The following is a 25,181-nucleotide window of genomic DNA, read 5'->3' on the forward strand; positions in this document are numbered from 1 at the left end:
GATGGTCTGGAACTCAGTGTGTAGAACAAGCTTGCCTTGAACCACCTGTCCCTGTCTCTCCAAGTGCTGGTACCACGATGCTAACTATTCCTTCTGAGATAGGTGTCCTTGTCCAGGTTAGCTGAAATTCTAGTCTTATTTGTCTACCTTAGACATCTAATAGCTGGGACTACAGTCACGGGAAAACACCTGGCTCACATAATGGAAATGCTTGCTCTAATTGACCATCTGGCTCCAGAATGTTACCTGTTGTTCAAGGTTGTGACAGGAAGACATATCAGAAACAACTAGTTACAAGGAAAGGTTCATGTACTGTTGGAATGATAAACTTTCAGTATTTTTCTTTAAACAAAAATGTTGGCAACCAGATGTGAAGTCAAGCCTGATAGCAGGATCCAACCTAGGAACCCACGTAGCAACTTGTCCTGGGCCTGAGCAGATACCACAGGACCCATGCCCCCACCAAACTAATTGAGAACAATCCCAAAGAACTATCTTTAGGAAAGAAATAAAATAAATCAGTACTGAGCAGATGGTAAACAGTCCTTCTTCTAGAAGCTAGATGTGGGAATTAAGACAGGAGGATCAAAAATTCAAGTCCAGGCTACATAAGTTCCCCCCAAACCCAGCCGCTCCACTCCCCCCAAAAAACCCCAGACACCCTGACCCCCACACCCAAACAACAAACCCCAGCAAAACCACTGGGATTTTACTTCAGAAAGTCACCAAGAACTCTCGCTTATCATGGTCTTTCTACTAGCGAATAAGCCAGAAAAAAGTCACTCATGGAAATGGAGGCAATAAGCAAGAGTAGAAATGAATCCAACAGACAATCACAGAACAAGTTGTTTTATTTTCATGAGTAAAAGCAGTGGCTGGGAACAGAAGAAAGCAATTTCCACAGACACATGTATGACAGATGCAGCAGGCTTTTCCTATACATGAAGAAAATGTCTTACAGAAACAACATGATTTGGTTCCAACTTCAATAGGACAAGAAGCCTATTGACAGAGTGCCCAAGCCTGTCCCAGTATGAAATTCACAGGGCCATGAACTCAGCCATCACTTTTCAAATCCTCCTCAAGCGTTGCTCCAGAAATTGTCTTTCAGTGCCGTTCAGGGTCCAGGCTAAGGGTAGGACACCACAGGTCCCTGGCCATCAAGTTACCTTCAATACCTCAATCTTCAAGCAAGTAGTTAGGGTTGACTACCAGGTAGGGATCTTCCTCATAGCTCTCGCTTCCTTCACTGGAGCCTTTCAGCCCAGCCTGGGTGAGCTCAATCAGAACGTGATCCTGTGGAGCACAGTTTGTCCTCAGTCCAGAACCACGGATGCTTCCAAATGCCTAATACTTACATTTTCTTGTTTCCTCTCAAAAAGGCCCTGGACCAGAACCATACCTTCAAACCATTACCAGTGTCCTGCTCAACCCCCTTCTTACTAGGATGCTAACCTTTCGGTATAACTGCCTTGAAAAACTAAGAAACCTAGCAGGTATTGTGATTTTTTTAAAAGACTTATTTTGTGTACATGAGCACACTGTCTGAAGAAGAGACACCAGAAGAGGGCATCGGATCCCATTACAGATGGTTGTGAGCCATCATGTGGCTGCTGAACTCAGGACCTCTGGAAGATCAGCCCCAGGTATCTTACACATTTTATCAAATGCTTGTCAATATAACTTCCAAACAGCTGTGCTTGAATTTTAAGATTGTGCAAAAAATTCTCTAATATCTAAATCTGTTCATTTTTAATCACTGCTTATTGGCCCTTTTGAGGCAGTCTATGCTGCTAGACCAGCCTGAAACTTGTAGCTCTCCTGCCCTCACTCGAGCACTAGGATTTAAGTGCGTGTCAGCTAGGTCCTACTTCTATGTCTTCTTTTTAACTATTCTGAAGAGGTGCAGGTAGGTTTTAGCCACTGACGTGGGTGCTGAGACTCCACCCTGAGTGCTGTGGGAGAGCAGTGCATGCTCCTAACCACTGAACTCTCCCCAGCTTTCACTCCAATGGTGGTATACATCCTAGAATACCAGCACCCAGGCGGCTGAGGCACAAAGACCTTGAATTCTAGGCCAGTGTGGGCTTCACAGTGAGAAATAATCTCTAAAAAAACAAACACAAAATATCTAAACATAATTCATCTGGGAATTTTTTCTCTGAACAAGTAAAAATAAATGTAGAACACACCATCTGTCCTCTTCTCTTCCAGCCCCTAAGTAATTTTTACCAAACAAAGTAGAAAAGAACTTTCAAATAAAACTGATTATTGGACTGGGGGTGGGAGTGGGGCCGAGGATCAGGTGATGCTAGTGGGCCGGTCGAGAATTACATAGAATGAAACCGACAGGGTGAAAACAGAAAGTTAGAAAACACCCGAACAGGAGCCTAGAATTCAGCACAGAGGCATGTCTGCCCAGCACATACAAACCCAGGGCTCAATACTAGTATAGCTAAATAAAGACACCACAAAAAGCCCACCCAAAAGTAAGACTCAAATGCTGCCTGCTCAGCTTTTACCTAAATTCTGCTTATTTTAGGAAAAGTCCTTTCCTTTCGGCTAATTTTCCTCAACTACAATTATGACCACACCCCAATGATTCATCAGAAAGCCTACAGATAGAGGCACTCCCTCACGGTGCCCTGGAGCCCAGGCAGTGGACACTTACATAGTGTGTGAGGCGGTGAACAACCTTTTCGATGATTGTCTTTTTATTTATGAGCTCTTCTTCAGAGTCTATCTCTGATTCGATTTCCTTCAGGTACCAGTTGACAAGCTCGCTTCTCTTTAGTGCCGACTCATCCTCCTCTGCAACCAAATAAACACATTATTGAAAAGGACTGACCTCTAGCAAACTGCCACACAATTCATGGCACACACAGGAAAAACTGTAAGCTTGATTTTAGAAACTGCAAAATAAGGTGCAAAAGTAAAGATCAGTGGTTTTAGAACATGTGTTTAGGATGTACTACGGCCTGGATCTAGTCCTCACCACACACACACACACACAATCACATGGTTTGGTAAGCTCCTCTTCAGGGTGTGTTTGTTTTTTGTTTTTTTGAGACCAGACCTTCTTACTTTGTAGCCTTGGCTGGCTTGGAGCTCACTATGTGGACCAGGCTGCTTTTGAACTCAGACACAAACCTGCCTCTGTCAAAGTGCTAAGACTAAGCGTAGGCACTGCATTCAGCCAGAATCTACTTCTGAGTCTACTTCAGTTTCTTTCAAGTACTAGGTGAACATGGCTGTGAAAGTCTGCAGCACAGATTGGAATTGTGCATGGGGAATTATGCCTAGAAGCCATCACAGAGTCGTCTTTGGAACTTTTCTGTTCTTAGAACACACGCTGGTAGCTGGGCGTGGTGGCGCACGCCTTTAATCCCAGCACTCGGGAGGCAGAGGCAGGCGGATTTCTGAGTTCGAGGCCAGCNTGGTCTACAAAGTGAGCTCCAGGACAGCCAGGGCTATGCAGAGAAACCCTGTCTCGAAAAACCAAAAAAAAAAAAAAAAAAAAACCACACACGCTGGCAGCTCACAACCTACTGTAACTCCAGCTCTGGGGGAGCCAAGTCCCCCTTTTGTTCTCCATGGGCACCCATACACAAATGGCTACACCCACAAAAAGAATGAACTTCGGCTCTAACAGATGATGGCTTATCCTCGTACCCATGGCTAACCGTGAAAGCAATATGAAACCATGGCAAAGCAGTTGAGGGTAAAAAGTGGCCAAGTGTCCCACCGACCAGGTAACAAAGGAGGGTTGTATTACATTTGTGGTATTTTATAGATAAATACAAATACCCTGCAAGACATCTGTTGGGAAGAAAGCAACTATAGTCATTTCCACCTGCAAAAATGTTGTTTCTATCATCAGATCTAAAGATTCTGCTTCAAAACCATAAGCTAAACACAGGAACATCGGTATTTACGTCCTGTATTGCAGAGTGATCTGTACTCTTCTGACAATGAGCTTGTAGGGAGGCTATGCTGATACGACCCAAGGCTCAGCCAACACAAACCACCATCTCTTCTGACTTCTGAAGCTTAACACAACGCTTAACATCAGAAGCGGCAGAAAGCGCATGTAAGACCGACAGCAGATAAGCAGCCTGGGATACATACTCACCTTCTTCCATTTTCCTGAGGTGGAGCACGATGAGGTTAGAGATTCGGCAGTATTCAGCAAAGCCCAGCCTCAGGGAGGGCTTGGAAACAGTCTCCTGACTGGCATCTTCACTGGAGCCGTTGAACCTATTCACAGGGGCAGGGCTGTCGGCATGACCTAAGGAAGGAAACAAACACCTAAGTCCTTCCTTGTGCCTTCAACATGCCCATCTAGTGCCCATGCACACTCTCTATGCTTAATACAAACTTCAGAAAACAACCATTTTATAGATAAATCTGAAACAAATTAAAACCCTACTAGTGGAGACAACTAGCTTGAGAAGAGTGTCAGAGATGGGGACAGAGATCTTATTGATACCATTTGCAGCAGGGCACAGTGGTACACACCTATAATTTGTGCACTTAAAAGGCTGAACCAAGCCAGGGGTGGTGGCGCACGCCTTTAATCCCAGCACTCAGGAGGCAGAGGCAGGCAGATTTCTGAGTTCGAGGCCAGCCTGGTCTACAGAGTGAGTTCCAGGACAGCCAGGACTACACAGAGAAACCCTGTCTCGAAAAAAACCAAAGGCTGAACCAGAGGCTAGAGATTTAAGACAACTTAGGCTACCTAGTAAGACGTTTCCCCTGCATCTGACAAAGTCAATTTGTAGTGTTATAAGGAAAAAATTATTATTCACCTGTTCAATGTGATCGAGAAGTTTAAGAATCTTTTAAATTGCTATTATGCATATGGACGCACGTGAACAGAAATCAGGTTATTCAGTCCTCTTACCTTTACATGGTAAGATCACCAGGTTTTCAGATAAGGGCGTTTACCCACTGAACCTTCTACTTGCCCAAGAAAATATTTCAAAGTCAAGAGCTAAACAGAATATTGCATGCAAGAGTAGAGGACAAAGGATCTGTTCATTTTGATGTGCTTTCTTTTGGTCTTCCAAGCATATATACTTTGTACAACCACTTAACTGTCCTTCAGCTTATACTTAATTTAAAATCCCCTTTGAATACATCCATTCACAGCCACTGACAAGCGTGCCGGTACCATAACACCCTGCAAGACTGGAACCTGTCTACAGACAGGCAATGAGATGAGCAAGCTCCTCACCATTGACGCCTCCTTGTCCCTCATCCGTCTCCATCTGGATCTCTTCCTCTTGATCTAGATTGACATCAGGCGTCTCTACACGGATGATTGATTTATTCAGTAATCGAAAAGCTTCCTTCACATGTTTAGGCTGGACCTAAGGCAGTAAACAGACAACTTAGTTATGTTAAGATACTTTATACCAAACAGCCAAGAAAGAACACGGTGCTCTCCCCTGTATGGCACTATTAACTCACTAAGATGGTGGAAATGATTGACAATATCATATACTATCAAGATCACAGACTAACTCTCACCTTCCACAGGTGCATATGAACTGACACAGCTGTATCTATGCATGTATTCTATGTACCTGTGTGTGGGTATGTGCTCACCAGTGCAGATGCCTGTGGAGGGGTGAAGAGTGCTGGGATTCAGCAGGGCAGTGGTGGCGCACGCCTTTAATCCCAGCGCTCGGGAGGCAGAGGCAGGTGGATTTCTGAGTTCGAGGCCAGCCTGGTCTACAGAGGTAGTTCCAGGACAGCCAGGACTGCACAGAGAAACCCTGTCTCCAAAAACCAAAGAGTGCTGGATTCCTTGGAGCTGGAATTACAGGCAGTTGTAAGCAGCCCCAATGTGGGTTTTGTACTGGCTGGTTTTGTGTCAACTTGACACAGCTGGAGTTATCACAGAGAAAGGAGCTTCAGTTGAGGAAATGCCTCCTTGAGATCCAGCTGTAAGGCATTTTCTCAATTAGTGATCAAGGAGGGGAGGGCCCATTGTGTGTGGTGCCATCCCTGGGCTGGTAGTCTTGGTTCTGTAAGAGAGCAGGCTGAAGGCTGGAGAGATGGCTCAGCGGTTAAGAGCACTGACTGCTCTTCCAAAGGTCTTGAGTTCAATTCCCAGCAACCACATGGTGACTCACAACCATCGGTAATGGAATCTGATGCCCTCTTCTGGTGTGTCTGAAGATAGCTACAGTGTACTCATATAAATAAAATAAATCTTTAAAAAGGAAAAAAAAAAAAGAGAGAGAGCAGGTTGAGCAAGCCAGTAAGTAACATCCCTCCATGGCCTCTGCATCAGCTCCTGCTTCCTGACCTGCTTGAGTTCCAGTCCTGACTTCCTTTGTCGATGAACAGCAATGTGGAAGTGTAAGCTGAATAAACCCTTTCCTCCCCAATTTGATGTTTTGTGCAGGAATAAAAACCTTGACTAAGACAGAACCAAACTCTGGTTTGCAAGAATATGGATATTGTATGGATGTATCACCTGCCAATTAAAAAGCCTATGGCCTATGGCTTAGGCAGGAAATGGGAAGTGGGACTAGAAGGAGAATGATCTGCCCAGGAAGATCTAAGGAGACAGACTCATGACACCTGAGGACATGATAACTAGCCACGTGGCAAAATGTAGATTAAAATAAACAGGTTATCTTTAGTTATGATCTAGTCGGAGTAGTTGTATGGCCAAGGTATCTGTGAATATATTTTGAATCTAAGTCCTATTTTTGGAGCATGGAGCTGGGAGGCAAACTGGACCTAACAAGAGCAGTATACACTTTTCTCCCTTTATTTCGTTTTTATTTAATGTGCATTTGTCTGAAATTATGTCTGTGCACCATATGCACTCAGAGCCTGCAGAGGCCAGAAGGTATTGGATCCCTTAGGACTGGCGTCATGGACAGCTGGAAACCATCACATGGTTGCTGGGAATATAATCTGGGCCCTCTATATTCTTAACCATAAACCATACAATCTCCCCAGTTCCATTTTCTTTATGTTTTTCCTTGTTTTGAGACAGGGTTTCTTTGTGTAGCCCTGGCTATCCTAGAACTACCTCTGTATATCAGGCTGGTCTTGAACTCACAGTGATCCACCTGCTTCTGCTTCCTGAGTGCTGGAATTAAAGGTGTGTGCCACCACCACCACATGGCTTCTTCCTTTCTCCCTTCCCTTACAGTACTGAGAACTGAATCTAGCACCCCCCACAAGTATCTACAACATTCCCAAAAATTGTTTATTGATTCATTTTTTGAGACAAAGACCCATTCAGCTGAAGTTGGCCTCAAACTTGAAATGCAGATGAGGATGAGTTTGACTCATGATCTCCTGCCTCTACCTCCTAAACCTTGGGATTATAGGCATGTGATACAATGCTGGGTTCAAGGCCAGTTTGGGCTTTAAATGCTATCTCAAAACCTAACTGCATTTATAATTCCACCCATGGTAATCTGTGGCAGAGGGCTGGGAATTTAAGCCAGGTTACCAAAAGAGCACCTGTTTCAGAAACACAACAAATGAACCTAGTCCTTTCACAGACAAAATTTGAATTCTAACTGAACTTTGTATATAAAAGTACACAAAAGCCTCTTGGTTTGAAGCAGATGTGTGGCTTCCAATATCACCCCTTCCCATAATCCGACATTTGCTTTGAGTCTAGGGCACCAAGAGCAATTAAAAATCTATGGAGCTAAGGTAAGAGTCACGAGTGTGCTTAGCATGCACAAAGCCCTGAATTTAATTTTGCCCTGGCATATGCAAAACCAAAATAATACCCAAACCTGCCACACACTGATTATACAACCCTAAGGAGGAAGAGTCCTTCTGAGGCAGGAGTCACAGTCACATTTGTATTCCCAGCCAGAGGCCAAGGCCACTGTAGAGATTAAATAGGTTTCTCTTGCGTAAGTACTCACCTGTATCTGCACTCCATAATTTACTGATTATAATAAACACTTTTATCCATTACTATTAGTCTAGACAGCATACCTCATAAACGTATGATAGCAACATTCTTACTGGGAGAATAGTTATCAACTGGTTGTGAGATATTCCATAACAAAGATAAACACCCGCCTAAAAGTCAACTCATGCATTCCTGTTCCCATGTTTATCAGAGGCATTCCTGTTCCCGAGGGGCTGGTACCTCGTCACAGCAGTGCATGCGGGCCATCGATTCTGAGAGTCGGATCATGCTCTCAAGCTGTCGCACAGTGATTCTCCATGAGGACTTGGTGACCCCAGAGCCATCCCTCTGGCGGAGACGTTTGTACTGCTCCACAATGAAGTCTTCTGACTCTTTGGAAATCTGTTTAAAAACCAGTCAAGTCAAGGAGATATTTATTTATATATATACAACACACACACACACACACACACACACACACACACACACATATTTGATTGACTACATTAAATGTCAGCTAAAGAGGGTCCTGGATGGGAGTACTCCAGGAAACAGTCATGTCCTAATTTTATGAATATGAAGACAATGGACCAGTATAAGCAATTGACCATTTCTAAATGATGTTTAACACAGGAAGCAAGAGAATAAAATGAAATGTACCTCAAGATGTCAAAGCTCATTAGCACTAAGTCTATCCTGAGGCTTAGCTCATGAACTTATACGGGCTTGTGGGAAAAAGACAGCATATACTGACTTAAAAGGCCCTCAGTTTTTCAGAGCAAGAAATTCAGTAAACAGTAATATTGGCAAATTCATACTCTTTATATGAAAGTTGCTCACAATCCTTATTGTTAGACAGGGTTTCATTATATAGACTATCATGCCTGGCTAAAATATTTTTTTCAGTATTTAACAATTTAACCATTTTTGAAGAAACCAGTACTCAAAACAACACAAAAATGTGAAATTTAAGGAGATTATAGTGGACTTAGAGGGTTTTAAAAGGAGTATACAAAATTAGGAAGGAAAAGTGGTGTGGATATGGAAGGAATAAAAAGTTTAGAAGCGAGAGGTGGATTTATAAAAACACATCTTCTTCAAGAATACAATTCTCAAACAATAAGCTAAAGATTTGAGGATATTTAAAAAATGAATACAGCTAGGCATATTGTCACATTCCTATAAATAGAGAAGTGGGCATCTAAAGCAGGATTGAGTTTGAGGCTAGCCTAGACCTGAGTGCCTCAAAAGACTAAAACCAAAGCTAAAGCTCCGTTCAGTTCATTTCCACAGAACCCATTTATCTACATCGAGTTCTAACACCCACACGCACCACGACTGACTTATCCAGGTCTGGCAGGGCAGATTACCTTGGGTTTAAACTGTCGGGCAAAGAGAAGGTACCTTCTTATATCATCAAGGGAATAGACTCGATCGATCGATTCTTCAATTCTTGAATGCAAGTCTACTATGCGCCTGGCAATAGCATAGTCTGTCACCTGATCCAGAACAAGAGAACGTCTTTCAGTCATAGTAGTACTGACTCCCAAGTACTACCTAGTAAGGGATGATGTATGTGATGGGCATGGAGTAAAGGCCTGCAGTCAATTCTAGCACTTAGGAGGTAGAGGCAGGAACCTCAGGAGTTAGGCCTTAACTATATAAGCAGTTCAGGGCCAGTCTATGCTCCAGGAGACCCTATCTTACTTCTATGTTCCTGAGAAGTCATTGGTGGTGGCGCATGCTTTTAATCCCAGCACTTGGGAGGCAGAGGCAGGTAGATCTTTGTCATTTTGAGACCAGCATTGTCTGCATAGTGAATCTCAGGATAGCCAAGGCCACATAGAGAACCTGTCTCAAAACAAAACAAAAACCAAAACAGAAGAAAAAAATTAAAAAAAAAAAATTTCAAAATAGCCCCAGCAGAGCATTTATAGGAGCTTCTTCTTCTTCTTCTTTTTTTTTTTTTTTTGGTTTTTTGAGGCACGGTTTCTTCTCTGTGTAGCCCTGGCTGTCCTGGAACTCACTTTGTAGACCAGGCTGGCCTCGAACTCAGAAATCCACCTGCCTCTGCCTCCCAAGTGCTNGGATTAAAGGCATGCGCCACCACACCCGGCAGGAGCTTCTTATATGAAACGGTTTTTCCATGTATGTCTAGAAGCGATCTTCATGAAGCAGATGATAGCTTTATTTTATGTAGAAGTAAACTGAGTCCCTGAAAAGTTTTATTATCCAACCGAGGTCTAAGTAGTAAGGACAAGACTGAAGAGCCTAACTTCAGTGTGTCCTCTTAGCCACTACACTATCATCCATGAGTTAACTACGTCTGTGTACTTGTGAAAGGAAAAGAGGAGAAACCTCAGCCCAAGGCCCCCAAACATTCACAAAAGCAAGGCAGTTTTATTTAGATAATGTCTCAAGTCAGTTTGGAAGCAAGGATTTTGCATTAATTATTGAAATAGAGCTTCCTGCTTATCGATTAGGAGTGTATCCTATAAACGTGGGCATGGTGGGTTACACAGAGAGTTCAAGGCCAGCATGAGTCACACAAGACCTTGTGGGGTAGTGGGCTGTTTGTGTGTTCACACACATCTGAGATGCTAAGGTTGAATACTCAGATCTAAGAACGACTAACTCAGGTCAGGAGCATTACACCCAAGAAGCACAAAAGGTCACGAAACTGAACAGAAATGGAAACAGCACCAGCAGCATCAGTGGTTACCTCATTGCACTCATCCACCAGAATGAAGAAGAGATCAAAGCGGGACATGATGGGCGCCGACAGATTGATATTCTGTTTCAAAGATTTTGATCTGTCATAGTGTCCGCTGACAGGATTTGCTGCAGCTAAAATGGATGTCCTGGCATTCAGAGTTGCCTGACCAGAAGAGAAAACCATGACACTAAAACACAAACCCAAATTGGCCAATATAGATACAAGAAAAAGTTCTATCTCATGCAATTACCTAAATGGAAGCAAAAGCTTTTTCAGTTCCTGAATGATCCAAACTCAAGCATGGTACCAGCGCAGCAGGCTTTTCTACATGGTGACAAACGGCACTAGTCCTTTAGCTAGCACTCTGTTAGGAATTTACTTTGTAACTAGACACAGGAGGTCCTCAGCTGACATGACAATTAACATAGCTTGTGACACACCAGACTGAAAACCTCCCCATGTATGGCTCATGCAGCTGAGTGCCATGAGGCTAACAAATCATAGTGGACCTAACAGGCGCTACAACAGGAAGACTGCTAATAAAATGAAGACGCTAAAGGAGGGACTGCATGCACTTGCTCAGTTGTGCATACTCAGCACATACCTAGTACCCACTGTACTATGAGTTGTACAAGATTTCTCTTAAATATATACATCAGTGTAGTACTTTAAAAATATTTAGTTTTCAATTTTTAAAAGATTTAATTTTAAAATTATGTGTATGCATGTCTGCCTCTCTATGTACGTGCATGTGCCTGCAGTGCCTATCTATAGGAGCCAGAGAGGACGCTGAAATCTCTGGAGTTGTGAGCTACCCACTCTGAGTTCTGGCAACTGAACTTGGTCCTCTTAAGAACATATGTGCTCTTAACTGCTATGCCATCTGTCTGTCCCCCAAACCTATTACTTTTAATAAATTAAGATCCTCTTTAATGTTGGCTACCATATGGTAGTCAGATAATTTCATTTAAATTACCTGTTGATTTTTGAGTAATTTGTGGTACTGGGACCAATAACTTTTTTGGTTATAACAAGAAGGCAGTTTAATCAACAAATGCATATTTTGCTCATGAAACGTTTACAAAACACAGCTGGCAAGATGGCTCAGCAGGTTCTGTGTTCCTTCTATGCAAGCCCCAGAAATTATGTAAAGGTGGAAGGAAAGAACCAAATTCACAAAGCTGTCTTGTCACATAGATGGCAAAGCAGTCCCCCAAATAAATGAATATTTAAAAAGCTTTACATTTCTGAAAAATGAAATGCTAAAAATTACATCAGTACCATTACTTTCTGTCACAGCAACACAGTTGTTCTAGACCCTCAACAACACCTGTCTTTTACATTTCAGATTAGCACTACACATCGGAACAATGTATCCCATCAGGTGGATGTCTCTAACAGGATGTCTCATCGGCATGGTTGGGGAATACCCACCTTCACTCCTGCTTTAGTGATAGAGATGGTCTGCTGCTCCATAGCTTCGTGAATAGCAACTTGGTCCCGCATGTCCATCTTATCAAATTCATCAATACAACAGACACCCTGCAACCAAACAGACCTACCATTAACCGAGTTCCTGGCAGGGCCAAGGATTCAGCTCAGGGGTAGAGTACTTACTTGCCTAGCCTGTGTAAGGGAATCAGAGAAACTGCTTTGCAGATGTAAGATGGTAAACTTACAAAGTTTCCTACCAGAGACCTTTCTATTCCCTAGGCAAATGGAGATGAGATATAAACATTTTTAATTCCTGTTTAGGCAAGACTATTCAACAGAACAGAGCTAGAAGGGAATCTCATGCCTGACTCACTAAATCTAAGAGCAAAACAAACAAATAACACCTACAAGCAAAACAAATAATGTGCAGGTAACAGGACTGCGGAATTTAAACCTCAGCATGAGAAGATTGGGGCTGTGTGTAACAGTGCACATCTGTGATCAAAGACTGTGGGTGGCAGAGACGGTTCCCGGCCAACCGTAAATACGGACTGACTGGAAAAGTAAAGAGCGAAGGAGTACCACAATGAATGAATCTTTGCCAAATATTATAGATGATATACTATGTATTCATGGATAGATTTGTTTAGAGATGTTAGCAAAGTGACAAACTGGGATGGTCTAGTCACAGTAATCAACACATTCAAGGGATGCTCAGAAAGTACCAACGAATGATGAGTCGCAATTCAATGGAGATTAATAAAACTGAATAACATACTAATGCATTCACTAAAAACTATAGCTTGTTATTAAAAGGTCAAAGGATACTCTGATTTCCCTATATCCAACAGCATACAATGTCCTTACGTTATCAGCCAGCATCAACGCTCCAGCCTCAATGACAAATTCGTGAGATTCTTCATCTCTCACCACAGCTGCGGTTAAGCCGGCAGCGCTGGATGCTTTGCCACTGGTATAGACAGCTCTGGGACTGAACTCATCCACATGCCTATTTAAGAATATCACACAAAGATTCATTAGCACATCAATACACTACACCAGTTCCAGAAATATCAGCTAACAGGAGTTCTAAAATGGATTCAACTTCATTCCTGTCAGATAGAATGAATAGGAGACAAGAACATCAACTTTGAACTTAACAACCACATTTATTTTAACTTTTTGTGTGTGTGTGTGTGTGTGTGTGTGTGTGTGTGTGTGTGTGTGAGAAGGGGTGGTAAACGAAGGCCAAGGGACAACTCTCTGATTTCTCTCTGCTACCGTACACAAGTTCCAGGGACTAAGCTTTAGCTACCAGGTCTGGGTGTGCCTTTACTCACTAAGCTATTTTTCCAGCTCCCAAAAATAAACACTAAAAAAATAAAAATTAAGAAAGCCAGGTGGTGGTGATGCAGCCTTAAACACCAGCACTTGGGAGGCAGAGAGAGGCGATCTCCACAACTTCAAGACCAGATTGGTCTATAGAGCAAGTTCCAAGACAACCAAGGCTACATAGAGACCCTGTCTCGAAAAACCAAGAAAAAAATATCTTTAAAAATTAAGGATGCTGGGCAGTGGTGGTGTACATCTTTAATCCCAGCACTTGGGAGGCAGAGGCAGGTGGATTTCTTGAGTTTGAGGCCAGCCTGGTCTACAGAGTGAGTTCCAGGACAGCCAGGGATATACAGAGAAACCCTGTCTCATAAATAAATAAATAAATAAATAAATAAATAAATAAATAAATAATAAGAAGTAGAGCTGGGTGTGCTACAAGCTTCTAATCTCAGTATTTGGGAGACTAAGACAACAAGACCATGAATTTGAGGCCGTTCTGGTCTATAAAGAAAAAACCCTGTCTGAAAACAAAATAGGAAAGCAGAGCCTCTGATTCTCAGTCTAGTGATTTTCACAGTATTATCACTATATAATGGGAGAATACAAACAACTGAAACATCCATCTATTGATTATGTACAAAACACAATACAGTACATGCATAAAGTAGATCCTCATCACCTCAGCATGATGAATAGCCAGTGTACTGCCTATTAATTATTAATTAGACAAAGTAAAATTGTGCTTGCTAGGAACTATGAGAGGGGAGTGGAGGACTGTGGCGTTCAGTGGTTCAGTTCAGGAGAACAAAAAGATGTTCTGGGGACATCTAATCAGTGGTAGTGATTAGAGCTAATCCTAAAAATGGCTAAAACAAGACATGTTTTTACATAAAAGTACAATGCTGTCTACCTTCTGGTCACTCATATATTCTATGAATGACAGAAATATATTAAACAGAAAGTGGGAAACTACGTAAAGCAATTATCTAACACTTCTTAGTTGGACACAGTGACACATGCTACACAGAGACCTTGTCTCTAAAACAGAATGAGCAGGCGACACTGACTGCACTGTTGGTAGCGGAGGTGGCCTGCAAGCACACAGCACAGGTTTTCCCGCTCAGCTTCTTTACCTCAGACAGATACTTACTTGAGAAATTGGCTCTTAGCTGTACTTGGATCACCAACAATGCAAACATTTATATCCCCACGAAGAGAGGTTCCTTCCCCTGTTGTCTTAGGAACACCACCGAACAACATCAGCAAGACACCGCGTTTTACTTCATCATTGCCTGAAATGAAAAGCTCAAAATGAAAACTTAACTTTTCAGGGGGATGGTAAGATGGCTCAGTAGGTAAAGATCCTTGCCTCCTAAGCCAGAAAACTAGAATTTGATCCCAGAAAACCATGTAAAGGTAGAAGGAAATAACCAACTCTACAAAGCTGTCTGCTGACCTTCAGTTGTGTCTTCCCTCTTGGTATGACACATATACATGGGAACTAAACAGCTCAGGTACAACATAACTTAACCAAGAGAAAAGAAGTCACCATAAGTGTCTTCTCCCAACCACAGTTATCAACTGCCCATGCTCACCATCCCAAGAGCTTTTCTTGTCCACTTCCTATGTGAGGCCCTTTCCTCAAAGACTTCTCCCACAAATACAGACTCGTCCACCCTACACTGCCACATTTTTCTTTTCTTTTCTAAGTTTTTTCTTTTTGCTGGAGTGGCATGAGTGTGCTACCCTTGCAGTCCATTGCTCGTTCTGCCAGTGGCAGCTCCAGGTCCTTCAGGAATCTGGGATGATGCTTCTTTTGTTGAACAACACTAAATAAATGCGCACTAACTGAGCTGATAGGCTGACACGCTGAATGCGATTTACAGTGCCTCTATTAGCTGGCCACCCCTTAGTCCCACCCCCACCTGCCTCCGCATGGAATTGGTGAGTGAACCCCACTACCAAAATGACGCTTGGCAAATGTATACCATTTATTAAACCAAAACAAAAAAACCCAAACAAACCAAAAAAACCTAAAGCAATGGCTCAAGAGACAGTTCACTTGTTAAAGCCCTTGCCAGGTAAGCCTCAGGGCCTGTGTTTAGTTCCTAGAAACCACATGAAAATCCAGGTAGAGCGGCTTACACTTGTAATCCCAGGGCTGGGGAAGCAGACTGGAAGATTACTAAGTAGGCTCTGCTGACCACCCAGTGTTGCTTACTCGAAGAGCTGCAGGTTAATGAAAGGCCGCCGCAAAACCAAAGCCAAAACAGATCACACGGTGAACAGCTCCTGAGGACATCATTTCACGCTGACTTTGCCCACCATCCCAAGCACACATATGTAAACACATATAGAAACAGAAAGCTAAAAATCTGTTCTATAGCAAAGCTGACATGACCTATGAGACAAACGTGTTGAGGGTGTGATGAGTTTTAAGTAGTCCATAGAAACGTTCATACTTGTTAATCTGAGAGAACCTAACCAAGTATGCTGGCAGATGTCTTTGATCCAGCACCCGGGGGATGAAACAGGTGAATCGCTTAAATTCAAGGACAGCCTAAAATCAACAAAAACCGAGATGGAACCTGTTGGTCGTGGTAGATTATTCCTTTAATTCCAGTCCTGTGAGTTTGAGACTAGCTTGGTCTACAGTTATGGTGCAGCTGAGACTACAAAGTAAGATCTTGTCTCAAACAAAGGAGATGGAACCTAATTTTCTACCTTTGAAGTAGGCATGAATTTAGTGACTCTTGTAGATAGGGTCCAGGCTATACTCAAACTCACATGCAACCCCTGGGTCAGCCTCCTCCTTGATGGTAGAGAATATAAGTATTATTATGCCTAGTGTGACTTGAATTTTAACAAGTAACTATGTGAACTCCAAGACTAGGAAAGCACTGTCTCCTCCTTGCTTTGTTTCATGCTCTGTGCTAAATGAGCTGCTTGTGGTGAAGACCTGCCCACTGGATGTCTCACTCATAAGGAATCCAACTATCCACCAGCACTAAGTCAAGTCAAGTGAGCCCCTGCGTGAGCTCTAGCCACAGTCTACCTTTTGGTTGTCTACAGCTTTTGCCGGTGCATGCACCCGTCCTTTCTTCCTTATTTATGGTTTTTCGAGACAGGGTTTCTCTGTATAGCTCTGGCTGTCCTGGAACTCACTCTGTGGACCAGGCTGGCCTGGAACTCAGAAATCCACCTGCCTCTGCCTCCCGAGTGCTGGGATTAAAGGCATGCGCCACCACTGCTCGGCGATGCATCATCTTTATTAAGGGCATTGGTATTTTGTCTGCATGTGTGCCTATGTTCCACACGCAGGTCTAGTACCCTCAGAAGCCAGAACGCATTGGATCTTCTAGAACTGGGGTCATAGATGGTTGTGAATACTGTTGAATCAAACTCAGGTTCTCTGAAAAAGTAGCCAGTAATCTTATCTTCTGAGTCATTTCTTCAGCTCTAAAAGCAATCTCTTCATGAAAATCCCTGAAGCAGTACTGAATCCATGAAGTGCTTACTACTGATCTCAGGTTTTTATCACAAACAGAGCTCTTACCATGTATAGTAGGGAAGAGGCTTGTGCAGAGATTGTGGTACAGGTTTTTGTCCTGACTCATTTCAAACACCTTTTCCCATTCCTTCACCGTCATTTGGTTCTTAATGCTCTCAGCTGTCTGTTCCTCATCTCTGAGTTCTTTCCCTCCAAACTGAAGTGGAAGAAAAACAAGATGAAAGACATTATAGAGAACCAAGATAACATAAAGGGAAAGAAATTCTACTAGAGTAAGATCACTTGGGAGGTCAAAGTTGTGATTTATTTACTATAGTCCCTAAACTAGGCTTCAGTTACTAAAGATATGTAAAAGCCTATCTTTTGTCCAGAGAGGAAAACAAAAGCTACCATTGTTTTATATTACTCTGAATTGTAGTAAGTTCATCACTGATATGAAGATGAAAATGAGCCTTAGCAAAGCACTTTCTTTATCCAGCTCTGCCATCTTAGTAAATCTCACACTAAGGTTGAGGATGGAGCCCAATTTCTACCTAGCAGGCACAGATCCTATGCTCAATCCCTAGGACAATAAACAAACAAGTAATAATAAGACCTACCCTTGGGTTGGTTGGTGCAACATGGCAGGCAAGGAAGACCAGCCTGTACGACAGATCTCTGACACCAAGGGCCCGGAGCCCTCGAATGCCTTCTGTCTCATACCCATCAGCTCCACTGACTCGGGAGTTAGTCTCTGCACGTGCTCCTATAAGAGTGAAAGATAGGCGTTTCACAGTTCAAACACTAATAGTGCTCATAGGAACTAATGTACTTGAATAAGCCAAAGTTAAAATAGCACCTTTCATAGAAAAATCTTTTTTTTTTACTCTCTTCATACTTCTGTGCTCATCCTGATTGGGAGCCAAAAAGGTTACATACAAAGAAGATTCCAGAAGCCAAATCCAGGACTGGTAACATCCGAGCAACAAATTACTGACCTGGTGTGCTAAGCTTGGACACATCAGGCACAACAATCAGTGCCCCTGTGAAATCACATCTGTCACCAGCTTGGGCTGACTCCACAGCTTCAGCTCTCAGGATAACCTCTAAACTCCGGGGAATACTTCCCCGGGGAAGTTCTGCTTGAGTCTCTTGAATGCGAACCTATAACCAAGACCGACAGCAAAACAAAGAGATGCTTTCACATGCTACACAACTGAAACCAACTGCTATAAATGCCCACATAACCCAGCCTCTTTGTGCACCTCTCTCTTTGTGTGTATGAAGGTAGTCACACCTATCTCAGGAGTCACTCCTCAGTACCATCCCCCTTCTTTCTTAAGACAGGGTCTCTCACTGGCCTAGAACTCACCAACTAGCTTTTAGGGATCTGGCTGCCTCTTCTTCCCCTGCACAGAGTTCAAAGTACACGCCACCACATTTGGCTCTTTATGTGGTACTAGGGATCAAATACAGGTCTTCATGGTTGTTAACAAACATGTTACTAACTAAACTATCTTCACAGGCCCTGCCCTATAGACCTTTGACACATACTATTATTCATCTAAAAAGTTTGTACTAGGACTGGCAGGATGGCTCAGCAGGTAGGAGCACTGACTGCTCTTTCAAAGGTCCTGAGTTCAAATCCCACAACCACATGGTGGCTCACAACCACCCCATAATGAGATCTGATGCCCTTTTCTGGTGCATCGGAAGACAGCTACAGTGTACTTATATACGAATAAATCTTTAAAAAAAAAAGTTTGTACTAGGGGCTGAAAGATGGCTCAGCTTTCAGGAGCAGTGGCTGCATGGAAGGTTACAACCACCAATAACTGCAGTCCCAGAGGCTCCAATGTTTTCTTCTTGCCTCTGTAGGCACTGCATGCTTATGGTACCTAGACATACATACAAGCAAAACACCCATATACATAAAAATACATAAAGATTTTGTGTCCTAAAACTTTTCATCAAATAGTTCAACTGGTTAAGCAATTACATCTCTTGGTTCTGGAGAGATGGCTCCATAGTAAAAATCATGATCTGCTTTGCAAATGTTACATACACGTAGGCAAGGTACATAAAAATGTTGTACCCTTTCAGTCAAATAGCTCAATTGGTTAGGAGATTAATCTATTAGGACTGAAGAGGTGGTCAGTGGTTAAGAACACTGTTCTTGCAGGACCAGAATTAGATTGCTAGCATCCACGTGGAGGCTTATAACCATCTGTGTCCTGGTTAGTTCTTGTCATCTTAACACAAACTATAGTTATCTGGGAAGAGGGACCCTCAGTTGGAAAAATGCCTCTATCATGCTGGCCTGTGGGCAAGCATGTGGGGCATTCTCTTGATTAACAGTTGGTGTGGGAAGGCCCAGACCACAGTGGTTTGTGCCACTCCCAAGTAAGTGGTACTGGATTGTCACAGTAAGCAGCATTTCTCCATGGCAGTGGTTCCCAAACTTCCTAAAGTGGCCACCCTTTAATACAGCTCATCATGTAGTAACCCTAACCATAAAATTATAACTGTGAATCTGTTATTGTTTTGAACTGCCATGGAATTATCTATGTTTCTGTTTTAGGTAGAGACCCACAAGTTGAGTTGAGTACTATTCTATGGCCTCTAATTCAGTTCCTACCTGCCAGGCCCTGTCTTGACATCCTTCTATGATGGACTGTAACTATAAGATGATAAAATAAACACTCCCAATCCCCATTCCATTTGGTCATGTTTATCACAGCAACAGAACCTAACTAGGACAATCTGTAACAGAGAACCTGATACCTTCTGGCCTCTGTGGGCACTTCATTCCTTAAAAACTGACATCTAAATAAGTTATTACAAGGGCCAAAAATGAATTATTAGCAGTAAATCTGATCTAATCTATTTGTCTAATAAATACATTTATATATAAGAATCTAGTTTAAACAGAAGTAAATAAATACCTTTTGAAAATCAACAAATCTTGATTTATTAGTGTCTAGAAGGAACCTCTTCCTGTTGGCACACACTGGATTTCGGCAGATATTCGGCTGTGTGTATTTGAACTGCTGCTCTACGTCCTTAATCACTGTTTGACAGTCAAGGCACAGGAAAGTTCCACTCACAAGCTCAGGGTGAACTGGGTGAGTGCGCACCACCTGCCCACTGATTCGGGTGAGCAGCCCAATCCTGGATGAAGTGAGCTCACGAATCCTATTTGAAGACAAACCACATTAATAGATATCCTATCCCACTTCAGTTCCAGGGATTGAACCTAACATCTCATACGCTGAGCTACCGTCTACTCAGCATAAGAAACCTAAGAAATGTTTCTTGGCTTTTTTGTCTTAATGTATGGGTATGTCTCTGTGTGGTTGTGTGCATGTGAAGGCAAGTGCTTTCCAAGGCCAGACGACATGGAATCTTCCTGGAGCTGGAGTTACAAGCTGTTGTGAGTCTCTGATACTAGTGCTGGAAACTACACTCAGGTCCTCTGCCAACAGCAGTTCACTCTTACCAGCTGAGCTATCTCTCTAGGCCATAATTTCTTTTGAATTATGTAACACAAATTCACAATAAAAGTAAAAATGAGCTAGAGAGTGGTGGTGTATACCTTTAGTTCCAGCTCTTGGGAGGCAGAGGCAGGTGGATATCACAGTTTGAGACCAGCCTGGCCTACAGAGCAAGTTCTAGGACAGCCAGGACTGAACAGAAAAATAGTCTCAAAAACCCAGAATAAGTAAATAAATAAAAACAACTATGAAATGTGAAAATACTGAAGAAATAAAATTGGGTGGGTGGCATGATATGCATCTAAAACCACAGTGTGTTGCTGAAGGGGCAGATCTTGGGTGCTCACTGTCCAGTCAGCCTAGTTAGATGAGGACTATCTCAGACTCAGGAAAAAGTTGGGGTTGGGGGATGGTGGTGCATGCCTTTTTCAAATGTATTTTTACTATGTGCATTGGTGTTTTGCCTGCATGTAAGCTTGTGTGAGGGTATTAGATGCTCTGGAACTGGAGTTATAGAGAGTTGTGAGCTGCCATGGGTGCTGGGCATTGAACCTGGTCCTCTGGAAGAGAAGCCAGTGCTCTTAACCACTGAACATCTCTCCCAATCCTAGTGCATATCTTAATCTCAATACCTCGGGAGGCAGAAGCAACAGCAACCTCTGTAAAAAAGTGAATGCTGTGAGTTCGAGGCCAGCCAGGTCTATATACTGTGAGTTCACAATCTAATATTAAAGTTCAAAATTCGTGAACTTTTTTTTTTTTTTTTTACTTTTTAAATTCATTCATTCATTCTTTCTTTTGTTTTGTTTTTATTTTGAGACAGGATTTCACTACATATTTCTGGCTGACCTGAACTCACTCTTTAGACCAGCTGGCCTTAAATATTCAAGAGATCCACATGTCTTTGCTTACTGAGCGCTGAGATTAGGTATGTGCCAATCATTGGCTCTACTCATGAATTTCTGCAACTGTTCTTGGTTCTCAATTTTTCCCCCCCTTGGCAAATCTTGTCTCCCAATTTCCCTAAAAGGTGCCTTTAAGATAGCAATACTAAGTATCTGCTGCACTTCATATTGCCTAGCCTAGCTCCATGGAAAAACAAGTTTCTCCAAACTAAACTTTCTGGGTTAGGTCTAAATACTTCAAAAATGTTAGTATGTACTCGGTGTGGCAGCACCTGTCACAAGGAAACCTGATCAGAAGGTCTTATCTTTAAGAGACACAAGCAAACAAGAGGAACTTGCACAGTATTAGTGCTTCGTGATAGGTGAGGACCCTGAGACCCAGCAAGGGAAGGCTGATTTATATACTACATAGGCAGCTATCGCATGGCTGTGTGCCTCAAGTTTTAAGTGCCCAGTAAGTGGTATGTGATATGATGGGTCCTTTCCCCCCCTAAAAGGTTCCTTCCTTACTTGTGTCTAGTAGGTAGGTCTTGGAATGCAACATAAAAATCCTTAGCAAAAGGGATCTCCTTTCGGTCTTTGACAAAGGTCTTCAAGGCTCGACACAGGTAAGGGTAGACTCTGAAAAGCAAGCAGAACCAGTGACATTAGTCTTACTAAGTCTGTATTCTTTTTCATGTTTGTCAACTTTGAGAGCACAGCATTTCATCTGGTCACAATCAAGCTGTAAAATTTAATTTCAGGACACGTTCATCAATCATCCCCTATCCCACCACAGAGTATCTGCTGCTGAGATAGTACCCACACTACAGGGAACTTTTCTGTCCAAAAACCTTGTCAGCACTAAGTTCAATATTGCTAGTTTTCTCTGGATAGTCTACAAACTAGTAAAGCAGAGCCCTACTTGGTATGACCTAGTTTATATTTTCCTCTGCTTGCTTTATAATAAAGTCTGCTGCTTATCTCTCCAACTGAGTTTTTTCTTTACGTGTATGGGTATGTGTACCCATGAACATGTGTGAAACCAGAGATCATCATTAGGTGTCTTTCTGTATCTCTCTCTCTTTTTAAACACACATGGTCTCTCCTTGAACCTGGTCCCCACTACGGAATAGCATGACTGGCTAGTCCATAAGCACCTGGGGTCTCCTCCCTCTTTCCATTCCACCGCCTCGGGTTGTAGGTATGAACTACCACATCTAGTCTATGTAGCTGCTGGGAATTGAACTCTGATCCTAATGCTTATACAGCAAGCACTTTCCCCTGCATGGCTATCTCACCCAGTTACCCTTCAACTGTTCTTGATCAGCTATGAATATAAAATTTTAGAGTCCTCTAGCTTCCAATCCACCATGAAAACACGACCATGCTTCTAAGTTGTGTCTTTACTTCTCTTTTATTACTATTAACATTCATATTTATACAAATATTTACTCAGAAGAAATATAGACCAAAAATTGTGAACAAAGTTTTTTGTCATTCATAGTTATAAACAAAACAAGCTGAAATTATTTCTACCCCTAAAACACTCAAGGTATGCTGGATATGGTGGTGCACACCTATAATCCCAGTACTTGGGAGAAAGAGACAGAGAGATCTCTAAGTCTGAGGCCAGTTTAGTTTACAAAACAAGATCAAGACCAACCAGGGTATATATGGAGACCCTGATTCAAAACAGATAAAACAAAATGCTACACTAAACTATTAAAATGTTTCTAAGGAATTTTATATTGAAAATTATACATTAGATTAAAAAGGGCAGGATGCTTTATCTATAATATTCTCTCTAAAACTATATACTCATAGGAAGTCATCAAAATGCAATAAGACCCTTATAAAAGGCTAGACTTGAGAGGCTGTTGAAAGCTTGGGACCTGCAAAGAGTGGCTACCAAGGAGTAGTAAAGTTACTTACTTTGGTAAAGTAGTTAACTACTTCAGGTAGTAGTAAAATTACATACAGGTAACTTGATTCCCCTCCCCCACAAAGAATAGATATACATGGGTTTGCAAGACGGTGCCATCACCAAAGCTGAGAATTTGTGTTCAATCCTCAGGAAGAAGGACTGAACTGACTCATGTAAACTTTTATGAATTCTACACATACACCATGGCACACTCTTTTAAATAAAAATTTAAAAGAGGCATACATTACTTCCATAATCAGAAAAATAATAAAAACTTTTAACAGAACAAATACAACATTATTGCTATAAAGACTCCTAAGTTGGCATGAGTGATGTGTGCTTGCAATTCTAGCTGTTCAGGAAGCTGAGGCACGACTAAACATGAGCCCAAGGTCACCTTGGGCAGCACCTTAGTGAGGCTCCATCGGAAAAATCCCTATCTTTGGTGCAAAGAAAGACCTTTACACCTAGGACGTAACTAGAGTAATTACTAAGTACCTACTCCAGGGGAGAGATGGGCTAGGTGAAGATCAAATAAAATGAGAGAGCAATATAAAAGCAACTGTTTTTTTGATATTCCACAAAAGTTAAAGTTAGACCTGCATCAATAGTAACTGTGACAGCTTCCTTACAGGGACCATCCAGGGCAAGGAGCTGGCTTCTCAGGCTTCATGTCTAATTAAAGGGAAAAGGAATACACTCTTACCTATAGAACTCTTCCTGAATGGTGGTAGAAAGTTGTTGGTTAAATTGTTCCAGGTCTGCAAAACTCACAACCAGCGTGTTTCTCTCAGGACGAATTAGCTCCTCTGCAAACTGCAAGTATTTAATTTCTCCATCACCACCCTGGAACCTGCAGATACATACAAGTCACATTAAACAGTGTAACTAGGCAGTGAAAATTAATCTGGACACTAGGTAACTTAGTGTATTGACTAATCAGCATCGAGTTTAGGATCAGAGAGGTCCACATTCAGTATGTACATGATTTGGGGCAAATTATTTACTTTTCTAAATTTAATCTCATAAAAATGATGATGAGTAGATGAGAGAATACTTTTAAAATGAGTTGTACAATGCTTACTCATTTATGTATTTATTCTATTGATGTCTGTGTTTATACTCAATGTAAACACAATGTCCCACATGTGAAAGGACAACTTACAGGGACTAGAAAGATGGCTCAGCTCTTATGAGTGCTTGTTGACTCTGTTCCAAACACTCACATCAGGAAGCTCGCAGTCATTGTAACTCCAGCTCTAGGGGATCTCACAACCTTTCCAGGCCTCCGAATTAAAAAATAAATAAAAAACCCAAACAAAACATGGGAGTTGTCTCTCTCCTTCTACCACTGAGTCCTAGGGACTGAACTCAAATTGTCAGGTTTGCAGTACCCACTGAGCCATTAGCCCCAGACCTCACCAAAATTAACTAATTTAACATTTTCTCTTCTTAAAAATTGTAGATTTTATGTGTATCAGTATTTTACCTTCATCTATGCATGTTCACCATGTGTGTAGTGGTGCTTAAGGAGGCCAGAAGGCGGTAATGGGCGTCCCTGGAACTGTAGGGTGCTGGGAATAGAACCTGGGTCCTCTACACGAGTAGCTAGTGCTTTTAACGACTGGGCCATCTCCCCCGCCCTGATCTATTTCTTTTCTCTCTTCTTTTTCCCTCCTCTTCCACCTCAGGGTTTCTTTGTGTAGCCCTGACTACTCCAAGACTATTCCAAACTCCAGAGATTCACCTGCCTCTGATTTCTGGTACTGGGATTAAAGGTGTGTGTCAGTACCACACACCCAGATGATTTAACATTTTCTTTTTTTTTTTAATTTTTAATTTTTTATTAGGTATTTTCCTCATTTACATTTCCAATGCTATCCAAAAAGTCCTCCATACCCACCCCCCACTCCCCTACCCACCCACTCCCACTTTTTGGCCCTGGCGTTCCCCTGTACTGGGGCATATAAAGTTTGCAAGTCCAATGGGCCTCTCTTT

General features: G+C 42.2%; 1 protein-coding gene across 1 annotated transcript in view; it reads right to left on the reverse strand.

The window, feature by feature from the left end:
* Window positions 1-833: 833 nt before the first annotated feature.
* The window catches only part of Mcm6 (minichromosome maintenance complex component 6), a 28,156-nt gene continuing 3,808 nt past the window's right edge, over window positions 834-25,181 (reverse strand). The window contains exons 2-17 of the mRNA XM_021150920.1: window positions 23,890-24,036; window positions 21,788-21,898; window positions 19,824-20,073; window positions 17,877-18,042; window positions 17,499-17,644; window positions 16,945-17,095; window positions 14,539-14,680; window positions 12,921-13,062; window positions 12,054-12,161; window positions 10,626-10,781; window positions 9,274-9,402; window positions 8,144-8,305; window positions 5,237-5,372; window positions 4,133-4,288; window positions 2,672-2,811; window positions 834-1,296 (exon numbers count right to left, since the gene is read on the reverse strand). Coding sequence (XP_021006579.1) covers window positions 1,180-1,296; window positions 2,672-2,811; window positions 4,133-4,288; window positions 5,237-5,372; window positions 8,144-8,305; window positions 9,274-9,402; window positions 10,626-10,781; window positions 12,054-12,161; window positions 12,921-13,062; window positions 14,539-14,680; window positions 16,945-17,095; window positions 17,499-17,644; window positions 17,877-18,042; window positions 19,824-20,073; window positions 21,788-21,898; window positions 23,890-24,036 — 2,359 coding nt within the window. The 3' untranslated portion in view covers window positions 834-1,179. The remainder of the gene's footprint in view (window positions 1,297-2,671; window positions 2,812-4,132; window positions 4,289-5,236; window positions 5,373-8,143; window positions 8,306-9,273; window positions 9,403-10,625; window positions 10,782-12,053; window positions 12,162-12,920; window positions 13,063-14,538; window positions 14,681-16,944; window positions 17,096-17,498; window positions 17,645-17,876; window positions 18,043-19,823; window positions 20,074-21,787; window positions 21,899-23,889; window positions 24,037-25,181) is intronic.

The sequence above is a fragment of the Mus caroli genome, chromosome 1 (assembly GCF_900094665.2).
Source record: "Mus caroli chromosome 1, CAROLI_EIJ_v1.1, whole genome shotgun sequence".
NCBI lineage: Eukaryota > Metazoa > Chordata > Mammalia > Rodentia > Muridae > Mus > Mus caroli.